At 42.6% G+C, this 19,618-nt stretch overlaps 1 protein-coding gene across 2 annotated transcripts in view; it reads right to left on the bottom strand.

The window, feature by feature from the left end:
• Positions 1-19,618, bottom strand: part of LOC105723400 (galectin-4-like) — a 135,497-nt gene that overhangs the window by 26,377 nt on the left and 89,502 nt on the right. Inside the window, exons 5-7 of one of the 2 annotated variants that reach the window (XM_064381325.1) lie at positions 17,928-18,138; positions 15,948-16,046; positions 8,955-9,047 (exon numbers count right to left, since the gene is read on the bottom strand). In XM_064381325.1, coding sequence (XP_064237395.1) covers positions 8,955-9,047; positions 15,948-16,046; positions 17,928-18,138 — 403 coding nt within the window. Of the gene's footprint in view, positions 1-8,928; positions 9,048-15,947; positions 16,047-17,927; positions 18,139-19,618 lie in introns of both variants that reach the window. The other variant, XM_064381324.1, reaches the window with a different exon arrangement.

The following is a 19,618-nucleotide window of genomic DNA, read 5'->3' as shown; positions in this document are numbered from 1 at the left end:
AGTTAAGAAATTGAGGAAAATGTCAGTGTCTTCCTGAGACTTCTTTGGTTAGGGCATAGAGAAGAGTGTCATTTACATATTGCAAAGTTTCAACTTGAGGATGAGAATAATTATAAAATCTTAGGACGAGGTCTGTTTCAGTAATTTCCTTCTGATATCAGGGGCTGCCCAAGTAATAAAACTGTTCTTTAGTGAATAAAAGGGTTGAGGGATTTTTATCTATATCTATCATGGAAATCTTGGAGTAGTTAATGTTTTCCTCTAATCCCATATAATTCTTCTAATACACTCCTTTAGAATTTCCTTTTCAATTTTCTGATGTTATCATCATAGTCCTATTTAGGGTTCTCTATAGGCACTGTTATTTTCTCCAATGGCTTCTCCTTCTTTGGAACATTTTCCCAGAAGAGTTTAAATACTTGGGTTAACCTTGTAATGCCTTTATATGTAAGTTGAGGCTTATCCAGAGTGAACCTCGCTGTCAGGGTTAAAGGAGATCCAGGCTGTACTCGAGTGGGGTGCAGGCTTGAAGATGGGGTGTTACCCATATAGAAAACAGATGGTGAAAAGAATATCCTTCAGTCTGTGTTTTTTTCTTTTTAGAGTGATCCAGTGTGGAGGGAAAGATAGAGGGACATCCCTCCTCTCCTTTTTCTTCCCTTGTCCTCTGGGTCCCAGTGACCATTATAGATGTTGTGCCATGGATGCAAGTATAACCTTCACCCATGGATCTGAAATAGTTTGAAGGATTCATCATGTTTACCTGTTTGAGGCCCCAGTTCTCTGTCCTGTTAATTTTTGAGACCCACTTGGCCCATAAGGCTCCCAGAGTACACAGATCTGGGAGAGGTTGTATTTGGGTGAGACCTTTTAATGGACAGAGTGTTTTTAATACTATGTCTGGCTTCCCTTTTTATGGGCGGTGAAACACTGAAACCCCAGAGAATAGGACTGATTCACATCCAAACATAAAATTCCCTTTATGTTTAAATGTCAATGCAGTTGGATGTAGAACAGTTGTCTCAAAATAACGTATAAATCGAACGACTGTCCTCTTTACTGTTAATGGTGGATTTTTGTTTACAGATGGGGCATTGAGTCTAGTCTCTAATAGAGGGCTGTAGGAGGGAGAAGAATTGGGGTGCTAGAGGTTTTGGACAAAGGGCCAGTAGGACCCCCACAGAGAAAAAATATTCCACCCCACTAGGCGGCATTGTAGGATTTGAAATGTTAGGTAAGTGTAAGGTCTGTTCTCGCCGAGGACGAAATGAAGAAACTGAGGCCAGCACGAAAAAAATCCAATGCAAGGGAATTTATTCAGGCTCCCGGATGAGGTTCTGCGGCCCGACAAGAGGGGCCAGAAAAGTCGCGCAGACTCCTCTCAGGCACGGGGTTTTATAGGGAGTGGAGGCATCCGATTGGCTGTGCCCAAGGTGAGTGGGACAAAATGGAGGGGAGTGGGACCCGGATGAAACAAAATGGAGGGGAGTGGGACCCGGATGGTGGGGAGTGGGGCCCAGATAGGACAAAATAGTAGACAGGGAGTGGAGCCTGGATGGGACAAAATGGTATCAGGTATGTCCTGATGGGGCTTTTTTTACCGGGCTCCCGGCGGGGGGGGGGGGGGGAGGGGGCGTGTCTGAGCTCCCGGCAAAGGAAGGAGGCATGTCCGAGCTCCCGGCAAGGGAGGGAGGCATGTCCGAACTCCCCACGAGGGGAGGAGGCGTGTCCGAACGCCCCGCGAGGGGAAGGGGCGTGTCCGAACACCCCGCGAAGGGAGGGGGCGTGTCCGAACGCCCGGCGAGGGGAGGGGGCGTGTCTGAACGCCCCGCGAGGGGAGGGGGCGTGTCCGAACTCTCAGCGACGCAGCCAACCTTACAGTAAGAACTCTGACTCCAAATTCTTTCCAGGACAGGCAGAAGTGAGAAAGAGAGATTTGGTGTTTAATAGGCTTTCTCCATGGTATGTCTCTCAGTAGTAGTAAATTAACTTGTCTTATAAAAAATGATTTATTCATTAGGTGGTGTTGAGTTTTTCACAGAGGGAAGAAACAACTCAAATGAAGAGGGAGGAGGGTATTCACTCAGGATGAAATATTTCCCTATACAGTGCCATGAATGCCTATCACTGGGAACAGAAAACTTACTAGAAAGTTTAAACTGAAATCCTGAAGTCCACCTGTCTCAAGGAAATCACAAAACAGTAATTCTTTAAGTTACATTACTGATTATTAAGGAACTGGCTGACTTTACCCAGCAAGATAACATCCACAGTCTGTAAAGACACCCATAAGATTGCATAGAAATTGGGGACAGGAAATATAGTGGCTGGGAAAGAAAAAGAGGAAACTATAATAAAAGTTTGAAGGTCCAGATGTTGACAATTGATGGGCTGTTGGGGACTGGATTTAGCCCAGGGGCCTTCAGATTAACACTGAGGTACAGTCTTGGCCAGAAACCCTTAGTTGTCCCAGGATCTCCTTCCAGTCTCATGTGACTGTAGTTCGTCTGTGAAAGGAAACTGGATTAGAAGAGAGTCAACAACACTTTTCTCCCAAGAGTTTTGCTCTTGAGACAAAAAACTGAGGATGAGTCAGAAAGAGTCCGCTTTCACCCTTTCAATGGATCCTTCCTACTATTTATTCACCCTTTCAATGGATCCTTCTTTCCCAGCCAATGCATCAAAATATGTTGTAGTCTCATCAATGTATCTTTATGCAGTAGTGTCTCACTGTCTGAACTAGTAGTCAGGGTTCTTTGTCCTACTTCCAAGAAGATTAAGAAATGTGGACACAAGGGTGAGGTTGGAGTGGAAGTTTAATAAAGAAAAAAGCTCTCCACACAAGAGAGGGGAGTCTGAGTGGATTGTTGGGTTACAGTTGAACGTAAAAAACTTTTAATAAAAACTGTGCTCCTCCCTGTAACAGTCTGAGTAACTTTTTCTTTAAACAGTAAAGCCGTCTGTGCCACTCCACTTATCTTACATAGTTGTGGGTATGTCTCTAGGCAACCACAAAGCACCATTTCTGTTGTTTGTATAACTGTGGGTTTATTTTAGCTAAGCCCCTCCTCTGTGTCAGTTTCCATGAAGCCCACTGTGTATATGCTTGAAAAGAGGAGTAAACCTTTTCCTGAAAGCTTATTAATCATACAATGAACAAAGGGCTTCTGTGCTGGACCCTGTCTGTTTATCTGTGTGTAGGTGCAGCCTGAGGTATTTTTTTCCCCAGCCGTTTTATTTTTGCTTGTTGTGATATTTTTAGGCAAACAATTTTTTGTAGTCTGAGTTTTCCCCAACTGATTTTTCCTTTTCTTCTCCCTCAGTTCCACCTCTCTGAGAAAATCTGAATTTCACTATTTGCCACTGCTAGCCCTTGGCAACTCCAAGGAGAAACTGAGCCATCAGCAATAAATGAGAGTCCTAGTTTTTGGAACTGAAAAGTACGCATTCAATGAACATTGTTGAGCACTAACCCCATAGCAGGTCCTGTGCAAGATGCAGAGATTCAAGTTCATGAGACACAGTCCCTGGCCATGGGGATCTTTTAAGATAGAAGGAGGCCAAGCAAATATGGACTGTATGACACAGTGGTAGAACCTCTACAGAGGAATGAGAGGAAACACTGAAAATAGTGAGCAACTGTCTCAAATAGTCACAATAGGTAGTCTGTAAAAAGAAGCCTGTCTATTGCATTCAGAAGTATAATTAGGCATTTTCTGGTTGGATACTGCAAGTACCAACCAGAGTCATCACACTGGCTCTAAAGACTTTATTTAATCTTCTGTAAAATTATTTATATTCACTAGTGAGAATGGCAGACATCTGCTTTACATTGCAGGGAGTCTACAGTTTTTCTTGGGACTTTTCTTGGAAAAAAAAAAAAAAGATTAGCACAGAGACAGGAAAAATTTTGTGTAAAAGGCTATGTTGCAATAGCCTCAAGCTAGAAGTCACCCAGTGTTCATCAGAAGTAAAACTGCTGAGTATGCATTGGTATATTCATAAAACTCGAGAGTGGTAAGCAGTGAAAATGAAGGAACTACAACTCCACAAAGCAATATGGATGAATCCTAAAAGCAGAAATGTAAAGAAAAGATTCATGACCCAAAAGAAGCCCTCCAAGAAAAAGCATCTACAAGTAACATTCAAGAAAGTGATCAAACTGAAACAAAGCAAAAAAGAAAGGAGTGTGGTCGCCTGTGGCAGCAAGGTCAAGTGGTAGAGAAAGAACATATAGGAGCCAATGGATGTTAGCATTGGTCTATGCCTACAATTGCAGTGGTTACCCAAGGGCTAGGTTAAAGATGAATTTATCATAATATACACTTTCTGATTTGCATCAGATTTTTTGTAAATAGTTTAAATTCTGAAACTATTCCAAACAATCCAAAAAGGGGGAATCCTTCCCAAATCATTTTATGAGATCAACATCATCCTGATACCAAAACCCGGCAGAGACTCAACAAGAAAAGAAAACTTCAGGCCAATATCCATGATGAACATAGATGCAAAAATCTTCAATAAAATACTGGCAAACCGAATTGCAACAGCACATCAAAAAGCTTATGCACCATGATCGAGTAGGCTTCATCCCGGGGATGCAAGGCTGGTTCAACATATGCAAGTCTATAAAAGTAATTCACCACATAAACAGAACCAAAGACAAAAACCACATGATAATCTCAATAGATGCAGAGAAGGCCTTTGACAAAATTCAACAGCCCTTTATGCTAAAAACCCTCAATAAACTAGGTATCGATGGAACGTATCTCAAAATAATAAAAGCTATTTACAACAAACCAACAGCCAATATCATACTGAATGGGCAAAAACTGGATTTCCCTTTGAAATCTGGCACTAGATAAGGATGCCCTCTCTCACCACTCCTATTCAATATAGTATTGGAAGTTTTAGCCAGAGAAATCAGGCAAGAAAAAGAAATAAAGGGTATTCAGTAGGAAAGGAGGAAGTCAAATTGTCTGTATTTGCAGACGACATGATTGTATATTTAGAAGACCCCATCGTCTCAGCCCAAAATCTCCTGAAACTGATAAGCAACTTCAGCAAAGTCAAAGTCTCAGTATACAAAATCAATGTGCAAAAATCACAAGCATTCCTATACATCAATAACAGACTTAAAGAGAGCCAAATCAAGAACAAACTGCCATTCACAATTGCTACAAATGTTCAGTATGTATGTACTGAATGAATGTGCTCATTCATATTTTTGAACCATATTCTTTGACAATACCAAGGTCTTTAATATACATGGAACCACTTCTTTTTTCTCGTATTTACTTATATATGGGACATTGCGTTTCGTGGGAAACCATTACACATTTAATAGTTTGTTACTAGCTTTTCCCTCATGGGGTGTATTTTTTAAAAGATGGACTTTTTTTTCTGAAAACAAAGACAAAAACAAAAAAAAAGGGATACATGTGCCGAACGTGGTTACACAGGTATGCACGTGCCATGGTGGTTTGCTGTACCTATCAACCCATCCTCTAAGTTCCTTCCCCTTCTCCCACCCCACCACCCCCCCAAACAGGCCCTGGTGTGTGTTGCTCCCCTTTGTCCATGTGTTCTCAATGTTCCACTCACACTTAAAAGCGAGAACATGTGGTGTTTGGTTTTCTGTTCCTCTGTTAGTTTGTTGAGGATGACTGCTTTCAGCTTCATCCAAGTCCCTGCAAAGGACATGATCTCATTCCTTTTTATGGCTGCATAGTTATTCCATGGTGTGTATGCACCATATTTTCTTTATCCAGTCTATCACTGATGGGCATCTGGGCTGATTCCACGTCTCTTCCATTGTGGAAAAAAAAAAAAAGGAATATAAATCATTCTACTATAAAGATACATGCACACATATGCTGCAATAAACATGTGTGCATGTATCTTTATAGTAGAATGATTTATATTCCTTTGGGTATATACTCAGTAATAGGATTGGTGGGTCAAATGTTATTTCTGGTTCTAGATCCTTGAGGAATCACCATACTATCTTCCACAATGGTTGAACTAATTTACATTCCCACCAGCAGTGCAAAAGCTTTCCTATTTCTCCACAGCCTCACCAGTATCTATTGTTTCCTGAATTTTTAATAATCACCATTCTGACTGGCATGAGATGGTAATTCATTGTGGTTTTGATTTGCATTTCTGTGGTTAGTGATGTTAAGATTTTTTTTTTCAAATATTTGTTGGCCATGTAAATATCTTCTTTTGAGAAGTGTCTGTCCATATCCTTTGCCCACTTTTTGATGGGGTTGTTTTTTCTTGTAAATATGTTTAAGTTCCTTGTAGATTCTGGATATTAGACCTTTGTCAAATGGGTAGATTGCAAAAGTTGCTTGTTCACTCTGATTAGTTTCTTCTGCTGTGCAGAAGCTCTTTAATTATATCCCATTTGTCAATTTTGGCTTTTGCTGCAATTGCTTTTGGCATTTTTGTCATGAAGTCTTTGCCCACAACTATGTCCTGAATTGTACTGCCCAGGTTTTCTTTAGGGTTTTTATGGTTTTGGGTTTTACATTTAAGTCTTTAATCCATCTTGAGTTAATTTTTGTAGAAGGTGTAAGGAAGGGGTCTTACTGAAGAGGAGATCCTTTTCCCATTCCTTGTTTTTGTCAGCTTTGTCAAAGATCAGATGGTTGTAGATGTGTGGTGTTATTTCTGGGGTCTCTGTTTTGCTCCATTGGTCTATATGTCTGCTTTGATACCAGTACCATGCTGTTTTAGTTACTGTAGCCTTGTAGCATAGTTTGAAATTGGGTAGCATCATGCCTCCAGTTTTGTTCATTTTGCTTAGGACTGATGGTCATGGCTGTATGGGATCTTCTTTAATTCCATATGAAATTTCAAATAGTTTTTTCTAGTCTGTGAAGAACGTCAATGGTAGTTTGATGGGAGTAGCATCGCATCTATAAATTATTTTGGGCAGTGTGCCTATTTTCACGATATTTATTCTATCCATGAGGATGAAATGTTTTTCCATTTTTTCGTTTAAAGCTGTACATTTTGCTTCCATATTTACCCTAAAAAGAATACAAAACTTAGAGAAAAACTTTGGTTGTGCTTGACTTGACCCCACTGTGCCACATCACTGAACAAATTCCATAGAAGAGCACACCCTGCAGGATAATGGTGGTTCTCTACACCTAGGAGAGAAGCTGTTCTCCTGTTTCCCAGACCTATTAGAGTTTAGCAAATGTCTTTATAAACATTAGTGAATACTGTGGAATAATGAGGAACAATATACATTACCTAAACTGTACTATAAATAATTTAAGTCCAGTCCCTGGAACCTTTAGCACTAGTGACAAGAAATGAAAGAATTTCCTTCCTAAACAAGTCCTGGTGTAGTTGCAGTGTTATGGCTTCCTGAACATAGCAAATCTTTAAACCTCTTCTCTGCAGACTGCATTTCCTTCTCTATGCTTTAAGTACTATTCTATGTCCTTGATGATGGTGGCAGCTGTAACATGTAATGACAAGGGGGAAACTATTACCTGGTCCTCCTCTTGTCTGGATTTAGTACTTATAGGTCTATGTAGAGACTACAGCTGATAGAGATAGAAATTTGAACTTTGGGGTCATTGAGATTTGGGTCCAAGGACCTTTCCTCAGCCATCAAGCTACCAACAGCTTTATCCAGTGAGGGGAAGCCTACTTTTCAGAGGTGCTGGTTATGAGATCTTGCTGGATATCTGGGTGAGGCCTTCACAAAGCCCAATCCACTGGTGAAATATTTTGTTAATGACCACCTACAATTATTTGGCAGATGAGGAATTGCAGTACCCCTGGTTACTATGGTTCCTGGTGCTGATTCCTTTCCCATGAACTCATTACTAATCATTACTGTTGTTCCCATTTTCTGAGTACTTACTAGGTAGCATGCACTCTACCATACACTTTTCAGCTCATGTTATGGACTGAATTGTATTTCTCCCACCCCGAAATTCCTCTGTTGAAGCTGTAACCAACAATGTGAATGGACTTGGAGACAGAGTCTTTAAGGAGGTAATTATGAGGTAATTATACCTTTCAGTGAGGTCCTAAGTGTGAGGCCCTAATCCAACAGGACTGGTGTCCTTGTAAGTAAAGGAAGAGATGCCAGGGACATGTGTGCACAGAAAAGGCCATGGGAGCATGCAGCAAGAAGACGGCCATCTGCAGGCCGAGGGAGGCCTCACCAGAAAACACCCAGATTTTCAGGCTCCAGAACTGTGAGACAATAAATTTCTGTTGTTTAAGCCACCCCATTGGCGGTATTGTTAGGGCAGCCTTAGAAGATTAACACAACTCACCTACTTCTCTCCTGATAGCCTCCCTATTCCCCCATCTCCACAGCAATCAGGTGATTCTTCAAGCTCAGGAAGCTCTGCTCACGTGGCTACCCCACACTCAAGGTCAAGCTGCTGACTCTCCGGTCCCTCTTCTACCTCCCTATTAGAAGACCAGGGCCTTCCACTCAGAGAGGGGATAAAATGTGATGTTGGGGTCATCTGGAGAGCCATGGTAGAAATTCACAAGGGTGCAGAGGTGGAGAGAGAATTATGAACAGGCCACTTCATTAGACCTGAAAATATTCTCTCTTCCTATCTTTACCAAAAGAGCAGTCCTTGCTGTGGCTCAGCTCCTTCCCATGTGAATATTCTGGGGAGTTGGTATGTGGCTCACTTGTATAACTGTCTACAAGTGACATAATAGTTCTGTGACTCATTTTCCTTTGCTATAAAATTGGCATAGGAGCACCTACCTCATAGTGCTGCTGTGTAACATGACTTCTGCAGTGGCTGCAACATACTAAGCTCTATGTAAACGTGCTGGGAATTATCATATATATTATAATAATACATTGCTAATTTAATATTTATAATGCACCTTATTACAAATTATTATAATAATTATTTTTCATCTTGCCTGTCAATTGGGTGCCAGCTCCTCACCTTCAGTTTTCGACCAAGGTGAGCAGGTATGGCTGATGGTGCTAGGAAGAAAGCTGCCCACTTCTCTCTGGCCAACACAGGGAAACCGCAGCTCTAGTAAAAATACAAGAATACAAAAATTAGCTAGGCAAGGACAGCTGGAAGCTCCATGTTTTGTGCCTTCCTGGGCTCTGTGCTGTATGTACTTCTTCCCTTGACAGATTTCAATCTGCAGCCTTTCCCTGTAACAAACTGCTAACTGTGAATGTAACAGTTTTCAGTGAGTTCCAACAGTCCATCTAATGAAGTCTTGAACCTAAGAGTGGTGTTGGGGACCCCTGAACTTGCAGGTGAGATAAGAAGTGAAGTTTTTTGTAAACTGTTTCCTCTGATTTCAAAGTTGGGTCACTTTTGCAATGGCTATTAGAGGTTATCAACTGATATTTGACTGAGACTAAACTGAGATATTTTCACCTGTCAAACTGGTAACATTCTAGAAATTTGAGAATACCATGCACTGGCTAGGCTGTGAGGTAATAGGCACACACAGTATCTGTGGATGAAAGCTCAAAGTACAAAAACACTGAATGAAAATGTGGCAATATTTATTAAAATTAGAAGTACAGGCCGGGTGCGGCAGCTGGCATCTATAATCCCAGCACTTTGGGAGGCCTAGGTGGGAGGATCAGTTGAGGTCAGGAGTTCGAGACTAGCCTCGCCAACATAGGGAAACCCCATCTATAGTAAAAATACAAAAATAAGCTAGGCGTAGTGGCTCATGCCTATAGTCCCAGCTACTCAGGAGACTGAGGCAGGAGAATTGCTTGAACCCAGGGGGCAGAGGTTGCAGTGAGCTGAGATGGCAGCACTGCACTTTCGCCTGGGCAACAGAGCAAGGCTCCATCTCAAAAAAAAAAAAGAAAAAAATACACATCACCTTTGGTTGACTGAAATTCACCCTGTGGATTTTCTGGCACACATTTCAGATGTACAAAGTCACTCACTGTAATACTCTTTATAATAGGAAATGGAAAGAAAGCCCAAATGTCTGTCAATAACTGGTTAAACATACAGTAAATCCACATGGAATACAAATATAGTATGTTTAACCAGTTTTCCACCTTTGTGAAAGGCAATTGGGAAGCTTTCTACATATGCATTTAGACAGGTCTCTAAGTTGTGATTGTACTAAAAAATCAAGACATGAGCTAGTGTGTGTATTATCTACATATTGTAACTGTGTATACTGCATATTGTGTACACTATACACATAGTGTGTATATATGCGTGTGTATACTGTATTATCACATATCCAGTAATGACATGTATGTATAAAAGAAAACAGCGGGCAAATAACCTACATTCACATTTGCCTGCTAATGTATGAGGACATTTTAGAAGGAAACATAACAAAGTAATAACTGCAATTATCTGGAAGGCTGTAGTGGAACAGGCAAGAAATAGTTTTTGCTGGATTTTTACACCTTTTCTCTTTGGAGCTTTGTGAAGGCACTACCTATTCAAAACATAAAAAAAAAAATTTAAGTTAAAATTTAAAAGTTAAAAGAAAACAATCTTTATCTTACTCCAGATGTTCCTGAAAACACTTTAACACATAATATATGCAATACATACTTTCTATTTTGATTTTATCTGTCAGTTGAAATACCTTGAGAAACAAAATAAATCTTCCACTAATTAGCCTTTGTTGACTATGGCACGAAGGGATGACAAACTCTCAAGTTTCAAAAGTTCTTCAATACTCTTCCGGTCTTGACTTAAAAATGTAAGTTTAAGGCCGGGCGCGGTGGCTCAAGCCTATAATTCCAGCACTTTGGGAGGCCGAGGCGGGTGGATCACGAGGTCAAGAGATCGAGACCATCCTGGTCAACACGGTGAAACCCCGTCTCTACTAAAAATACAAAAAATTAGCTGGGCATGGTGGTGCGTGCCTGTAATCCCAGCTACTCGGGAGGCTGAGGCAGGAGAATTGCCTGAACCCAGGAGGCGGAGGTTGCGGTGAGCCGAGATTGCGCCATTGCACTCCAGCCTGGGTAACAAGCGAAACTCTGTCTCAATAAATTAAAAAAAAAAAAAAAAAAATGTAAGTTTAGAAAAATAGGTCATCTTGTTCTTGCTTTCATCCTCTTGGTTAATACCCATGGACCCTAGTATTGGCAAGTTGTTCAGTCAAGCTTTATTCTTGCAATACCAACGTTTTCAGTGAGGCAAACATCAAGGAGACTTTCGACAATCCAGGACAAAAAACATCCATCAATCAGGATTTCTGAACCGTGAAAATTCTCCCTCCTGACCCCACGATTCATTCGACTTCTTTCCCCTTGTTTCTTCATGATACTCTCCCTTTTTTTTCCCAACTACGCAATAATTGCTCTCTTTTCTTTACAACTGAACATTTTATTTTCCAGAATAAAAAAGTTTTAGTTGTAGGACTGGCAAATAATTCTTCCTCAAACAAGCCCAAAGGAGAATGGCAGGGTCCTATGGAAGTAGCTGCCCGTCTTTTGGTGTAAAGGTCACCACTATTCCGCGTCTTTCAACCTATCGCAGCCGAGTTCTGAAGCCAGACGACCGAGCAACACAGAGGCAAAAATGTAAAATAAATGTAAAATAATCCGGATGGACGCTGGGCTAACGCGCTTGCGAAGTCGCATCGTGGGCTTCATCCCTCGCGCCGCACACGTCCACAACCACCTAGCTGGCTTCGTCAAACACTCTTACCTGGCTGCGTGGTCGCTAAGCACCTCTCTCCAAATCGAGGCTGCACTTGCTCGAAGTCAGGCCCGAGGGCTTTGGGATCCCGTTGGGGGCTTGGGAAGGCGGCCGGGCCCGAGCCGCGGTCAGGGGGGATCGGGGCTCCGGGGCTCCTCACGGTGCTGCCCAGAACCCGGGCTCCGCAGCCTGCGCCAGAGCTGGCTTGCGATTACAGCCGCCTGCCCCCGCCTGAGGAATTTCGCTGTCGCCATTTGTCGCGCCCGTCTGCCTGCCACTGCTCTCTGCCTGCAGGTCGCACATTTCAGACATCCACGTCAGCTTCGCCGCTTGAGGAAAACGGCAACAAGACAACATGGCTGCGCGCGTGCGCACTTAAGTGCATGCGTATGCGTATCCGTGCGTGCGCATGCGCGTGCGTATTCATACGTGCCTGCGACAGTGAAAGTGCTTGGGGAGGCGCACGTGTCTTCTCCCTCCTGCGCCCAATGTGAGGTGCACCTTTTGAAAGACCCCTTATGGGGAGTTTGCACCGAATACAAGTTTGCCCTGGTTCCAGACAAGTGACAAGAGTTGCTTCGTATTTTAAAATTTAATCGAATAATTCTTTGTAAGGTACCCCTACACGATCATGTTTCAGTCCTTACCATATTTTCAAAAAGCTATGCACAGCCTGGGCAACATAGCAAGACGTCCTCTCAACAAAAAATAAAAATAATTAGCTAGGCGTGATGGCACGCTCCCGTGGTCCCAGCTACTTGGGAGGCTGAGGAGGGAGGATCACTTGAGCCCAGGAGGTTGAGGCTGCAAGGAGCTATGCTTGCACCACTGCATTACAGCCTGGGCAACAGAGTGACACCCTGTGTCACAACAGCAGCAACAATAAAACTGCAGTTTTTGGTGCTGGAAACCTCAAACTGTCCTCTCATGGCTGCTGTTGTGTCCCACAGACTTTCCCCTCTTCTCAGCACGCTCCCTGTTGTTTTATCTTACCCTCCTTCCTTCCCACTTTCTTTCCCTTCTGCTCTCTTTCTGTTCTCCTCCTACTTCTCTTCGGCTCTTCCTTACTTTCACCCACTTGGTCTCCTTCTCTTTACCCTTCTCTTCCTCTTGTAACTGAGGAGCCTAATTATGTTAATTCCTCAAAAAGTTTACCGGGTGTGTTGGCTCATGCCTGTGATCACAGCACTTTGTGAGGCCCAGGCGGTCGGATCATGAGGTCAAGAGATTGAGACCATCCTGGCCAACCTGGTGAAATCCCATCTCTACTAAAAATACAACAGTTTACAAAATTAGCTGGGTGTGGTGCGCGTGTCTGTAGTCCCAGCTACTCGGAAGGCTGAGGCAGGAGACTTGCTTGAACCCGGGAAGCAGAGGTTGCAGTGAGCCTGGTGATAGAATGAGACTCTACCTTAAAAAAAAAAAAAAAAAAAAAAAAAAAGCTTACCATATGGGGCCAGGTGGCTCACGCCTGTAATTCTAACACTTCAGGAGGCTGAGGCGGGCAGATCGCCTGAGCTCAGGAGTTCAAGACTATCCTGGGCAACATAGTGAAACCCTATCTCGACTAAAAACACAAAAAATTAGCCAGGCATGGTGGCTCATGCCTGTAATCCCAGCTATTCAGGAGGCTGAGGCAAGAGAATCACTTAAGCCCAGAGGCGGAGGTTACAGTGAGACAAGATTGTGCCACTGCACTCCAGCCTGGGCGACAGAGCGAGACTCCATCTCAGCAACAACAAAACAACCCCCCAAAAAACCACTCACAGAGTGGAAAAAAATATTCACAAACTATGCACCTGACAAAAGACTAACATAGAGAATCTACAAGACATTCTCACAGGAGTAAGTTGACACTTCATTGTGGTTTTAATTTGCATTTCCTGATAATTGGTGATGTTGAACCTTTTTACATGTTTATTGGCTGTTTGCATATCTTTTTTTTGGTGTCCGTACTGAAATTTTATTTTATTTTTGAACTTGTTAGTTCAGTTTATTTTTTTCATAAGTAATTGGGGTACAGGTGGTATTTGGTCACGAGTAAGTTCTTTGTTGATGATTTGTGAGATTTTGGTGCATCCATCACCCAAGCAGTATACACTGCACCATATTTGTAGTCTTTTATCTCTCACCTCCTCCCTTTCTTCCCCCCAAGTCCCCAAAGTCCATTGTATCAATTTTATGCCTTTGTGTCCTTATAGCTTAGCTCCCACATATCACTGAGAACATATAATGTTTGGTTTTCCATTTCGGAGTTACTTTACTTAGAATAATAGTCTCCAATCTCATTCAGGTCACTGCAAATGCTGTTAATTCATTCCTTTTTATGGCTGCATAGTAGCATAGTATTCCATTGTATATATATACACCACAGTTTCTTCATCCATTCATTGATTGATGGGCATCTGGGTTCGTTCTATAATTTTGCTGTTGTAAATTGTTCCACTATAAACATGCGTAAGCAAGTATCCTTTTCAGATATTGACTTCTTTTCCCTTGAGTAGATATCCAGTAGTGGGATTGCTGGATCAAATTGTAGTTCTACTTTTAGTTCTTTAAGGAATCTCCACACTGTTTTCCACAGCAGCTATACTAGTTTGCATTCCCACCAGCAGTATAGGAGTGTTCCCTGATTACCACATCCATGCCAACATCCACTGTTTTCTTTTTTTTCTTTTTGATTATGGACATTCTTGCAGGAGTGAGGTGGTAATGCATTGTGGTTTTGATGTGCATTTCTCTAATCATTTGTGATGTTGAGCATTTTTTCATGTTTGTTGGCCACTTGTATATCCTGATTAGATAAGATACTGCACTTTACTACGAGCCTGCTCCTGAAATTGTCTTCCCTTCAGAGATTCCTTACAGTGTGAGTGTTTTTGGTATGTGTGAAGCATATAAGCCAGTTGTGACTGAATGGCACTAGTTGCCAAGGATGGCCCCTCATGACTACAGTCACAATAACCACAGCTTGTGGAGTCCTCTCCTTTTGATTAGGGCTGTCTGTGTGTCTCACCTTGATCAATGCAATGCTATAGAAGTGACAATGTTTGCCACTCACAGATAGGCCCTCTGATGCTGTGCACCTTCTCCATGAGCCTCTTGAAAGGTTTTCCTTGGAGAAGGCTAATCACATTCATTAAGTCCAAGAACCATGAGACTTTCGTTCTTTTAGGAAATTAAAGGCATGAATGGGGAGGCGAGGTAGTGAAGGAGATAACCAGCCAGTTTCCATGTGTTCAACCAGCCTTAGTGCTGAATTGGACATAAATAAAGCATCAACTGGAACCCAACCTAAAAGGTCCCTCCGAAAACATGATACCCATCACATGGCCTACCACTAACATGAGTTCAGTAAATCTTTAAACCTGGGAGATATCAAAATAAATGATTGCTTTTAGCCAATATGTGTTGGGAGGTTTGCTATGCTGCAATTAGTCACTGGAACAGCAGCAAAGCAGGGTCTGCTTGTTATGTTCGTGTGCATGAATTATGTCTATTTCAATAATAATCTCCATGTTCTCTGATCTAAAACCATGACCATTTATTTTCAAGTAGAAACCCCTGTATTCTGCCCATATAAAATGGAAAAATCTTCAAATATTTGCACATAAGTATAACTGGGATTCTTCAAGGGAAATCACTGGGCTCCAGTGATTCTCTATTACTTGAATTGAAAACTTCATATGCAAAATTTGTCATCTTTTTCTTCAGTTTATTCACAGCAGCCCTCACAAAACCAGGCACAGTGTTCACACACAATAAACATCCTGAGAACAATGGAAAAATTAAGAAATTCCATATGATTTTCCTCAAGTTACAGTGTCTTCCCAAAGCCACCAGGTACACCTGCATGGCTGTAAACAGATACCTAACATTTCAGTGCCGTGAATCATCTGAGATTGAGTAAGTATTCTGGTTCAGACTGTCTGACGTCAACTACGTCCCATAGAAGAATGCTGTTTCTAATGTCTTCTCAAACAATTCAGGGACCTTTTCCCTCACTCCTTTTGTCACTGGAAGGTTTTTATTCCCTTTGATTGCATGATGTCTCCCATAGAATGCCCTGGTCCCTCTTGGAGATGACCACTTCCTCTTTCCCCTTCTTAAAGCAAGAATCAAATCATGTGAGGTTTGGTGCAGTTTTAATGACCAAGTGTAGGGGAAGGGATGATGAGAGATTATTCTGTTAGCAGGCTCTGGGAATTCCATGGTCAGGTAGAAAGAAGGATTCCTCAACAACGAGGAGTGTGATTATCTCCTTCAATAGTAGACACTCACTGAAGACAGGGAGACATCTCTCCACACTCGCATCATCTTCACAGATGATGGCGGGAGTCGGTGGCCAAAGCCATGAATGCGTTCGCCATTTATCGTTACCTACAAGAGGAAAAATGCATCAGAAAGACAGTATGCCACCAAACAAGTTTTCAGCTTCCTCTCTACTCTGCCTTAGTACCAATAATATTCCCCAAGAAAACTCCTAGTTATACAAGTGAACCTAATAAGCACACTTCTGTTTACAGATGACGTTTTGTGCCTATTTGAGAAAGTTGCTGACTTTATTTTTTTTGTTTCCTCTAGTGAAGTTCTACACTCTATGTCACACAGTTCCTGTTTACTCAACTTCCCTTCTGACCTAGAAGATCCCCATCACCAGGGACTTTGTGACAGGAACTTGAGACCCTGCATCTTGCACAGAGCCTGCCACAAGGCTAGTGCCAGACCATGTCCATTGAATGCATAGTTTTCAATTCCGTTAACTGGCTGCCTTTTACTACTGATGGCACAATTCCTCCTTGGAGTAGCCTACATGTGAGGTGGCAGTGGCAAAGAATGAAACCCCAGTGTTCTTAGAGAGTTAAAAGAGGACAGGTGTTGTAAAACGTAGGATATTATCTTTAGCCACTTCTAAGCATAGGAAAAGATCCCTCACTTGAATCTGAATAAAATGTGAATCTTTTGGCCTACTTATTATAGAAAGTCAGAAAGTACGGATATATTTTTTATATTGAGGTTATAGTGAAAATCACCTTACCAGTATTAATTTTTTTCACATTTAAAATGCACACATTTTTGAACCAGTTTTTTCATTTTTTTATAAATATCTTCCAACATAAGTGTTTGGAGATTGATAATGATGAAAAGATTGATTAGAAAGCTTAATACAGCATTATTTGTGAGAGCAAAATAGTGAAAACAACTTTAATGCCCAAAAAAGGGTCAAGTTCAATAATTTTGGGTAACATTTTTAGTGCAATATTATGCAATCTTTAAAAACTGAAGCAGCACCATGGATTGAGAATGTCTTCAAGATATATTCTTTGACAACGAATCCACTTAGTTCCTAAAGCATAATGTGTAGAGTAACTTATGTAAGAATTTGCTTTAAAACAAATAAAATTATAGACATATCTATATGCTTACATGGGCAAAGATTTCCTCTGAAGGGCTGGGCATGGTGGCTTATTCCTGTAATCCCAGTATTTTGGCAGGCCGAGGTGGGTGGATCACTTGAGGTCAGGAGATCAAGATCAGCCTGGCCAACATGGTGAAACCCCGTGTCTTTTAAAAATACAAAATTTAGCCAGGCGTGGTGGCAAGTGCCTGTAATCCCAGCTACTTGGGAGGCTAAGGCAAGGGAATCACTTAATTCTGGGAGGTGGAGATTGCAGTGAGCTGAGATCATGCCACTGCCTCCAACCTGGATGACAAAGTGAGACTTTGTCGAAAGAAAGAGAAAGAAGAAGGAAGGAAGGAAGGAAGAAAGGAAGGAAGGAAGGAAGGAAGAAAGAAAGGAGGGAGGGAGGAAGGAAGGAAATGAAGGAAAAAAGATTCTCTGTGAAGGAGAGCAGAACTCTGGAAATGTTGCTCTTATGAGTACAATTGGGTCCCAAAAGTGAGATGAATGAAGACTTACTTTTTGAATGATTAAAACAGCTTTTTTCTTAAGTATATTGTATTCATTCAGCTAAAATGAAAATTTAAATAATGGCATAAGTAGAAACGAGCACTACGGGAAAAGATAGAGGAGATTCTGTACTGGGGGAAATGTCAGGTGAGCCAACTTTGACTTCGGTCAGATTTGGGAAAGAGCTGAGGATGGCAGTGCAAGCAGAGGGTGCTCTGTGATGAAAACCTGGGGCAGGACTAGTTATGGGAGATGGGTCCTGAGGAACTGGTGGGGCCAGGTCAATAAGAGCTGCCTCCCACTCTGGGAGCCCACAGAGGCCAGGTGCTGGGAGCTCCTGGGGCGCTCACCTGGTACTCATCGTGACGCACGTAGATGTGCACCTCAAATGGCATGCCATCCTGAAAAGGCACATGGTCGGATTTCTCTTCCCACTTCCACACTTCACACTCACGACTGTTCATGACCACACAATGGCCAAAGTACACTCGGAAATGGAAGGCTATTCCTGAGTCTCCATCCATGTCAGTGCAGAAATCCACCTGAAGCTGTGGGTCATTGCTGAGGGCAAAGCACACAGCATTTTGGGAATGTCCCCCTCTTGTGCAGACACACACTTGACACACACACAAATCCCTTCCACACTTTACTCAGGGCAAAAGTCATAGCTCACTGATACTGCAGGCCTGGTCCCCGTGGGGAGGCTTCAGCTACTCATGACCCCAGCTAGCAAGATGCTTTGCTCCTCATTCCCAGATGAAAACTGAGCCACAGTCACTTACCTGGGCCTATGACTTGTTCATTCCCTGAAAATTATACACCCCTTGATGAAGAGCTCCAATTCCAACCAACTGAGAGGCCTCTTCCCCTCGGCCCCATGGCTGGCCCACATGCAGTTGCTGCAGGTCTAATGTCTGGCGCTGAAGGATCTCCAGGACCTGCACCTGCACAGGGCCTCCATCTTGCCAACTAGACATTTCCACATCACATATAACGTCAAGTCCTTAGCAAATATTTTCCCTTCCCCTCCACCCCCTTCATTGGACCATGTTATACTCACACAAAAGAGAGGTTCGGTCTCCCTCTGATTATGACACAGGAACCAAAACACAAGGACAAAGGCTGTATGTATGGCACCTGCCAAGGTATTGAGGGTGAGTGAGAGGTGCAGGGTCAGGTGCAGCCTCCCCTCCTGTAACAGATTCCTGTGGTGCAGGAGGTTAGAGATCAAAGGGCAGACTCCGAGGCCTCCCCCTTTCACCCCACCACAGTCAGGGGCCCATATTCATGAAGACACGGTGGATCCATAGGTAAGAGCAAGGGTTCAGGAGCCAGGATGCCTGGATTCTGGTCCTCATTCCGCCTCTTACAAGCAGCGCAATCTTAGATCCACTACTTGAACTCTCCCTGCCTTAGTTTCCCCAGAACAAGGAGGATTATTGGGAATTTCTACTTTGTAGGGTGTTTTCAGTAATAGAGCAGTTAATATATGTAAAACTTGTACCCTAATCTCTGTCATGTGTAGGGCGTGTTAGGGGCGACCTAGCAGAACAGGGGAGTCCTCCTGAAACACTGACCTGCCTTCATTTTCAACTCGGAAAATGAAAACAAGACTTGAGGATGTAAGAATTTAACAAATTGACCCCAGTGAGAAACAACACTTGTTGAAAGAGAAAGGGAAATGATAAAAGAATAGGAAACCCCTGTGTGTGGGACGCACATGCATCACAATCATCAAGGGCCATGGACATCCTTCCCAGAAGAGGCCACATTGCTGAGGGCACAGCCCCAGGACTTGCACAAATGAAGCCTGTGGGCCAGGGACATAACTGGGGGGAATCATTGATTTCTATGACATCTACAAGTGGTTGATGATTTTTCTGTATTTCTGAGATAGGGTCTTGCTCTGTCGCTCAGGCTGACATGCAGTGGTGCAATCATAGCTCACTGAAACTGCAAAATCCTGGGCTGCAGTGATCCTCACACACCTGCTCCCCTTTTGAATAGCTGGGGTGAAAGGTGCCTGCCACTCTGTCAGTCT

The sequence above is a fragment of the Aotus nancymaae genome, unplaced genomic scaffold, assembly GCF_030222135.1.
Source record: "Aotus nancymaae isolate 86718 unplaced genomic scaffold, 86718_ANA_hifiasm-v0.15.2.pri h1tg000028l, whole genome shotgun sequence".
Lineage (NCBI taxonomy): Eukaryota > Metazoa > Chordata > Mammalia > Primates > Aotidae > Aotus > Aotus nancymaae.
Note: the sequence above shows the minus strand (reverse complement) of the source record. Positions and strands in the feature narration are given on the sequence as shown.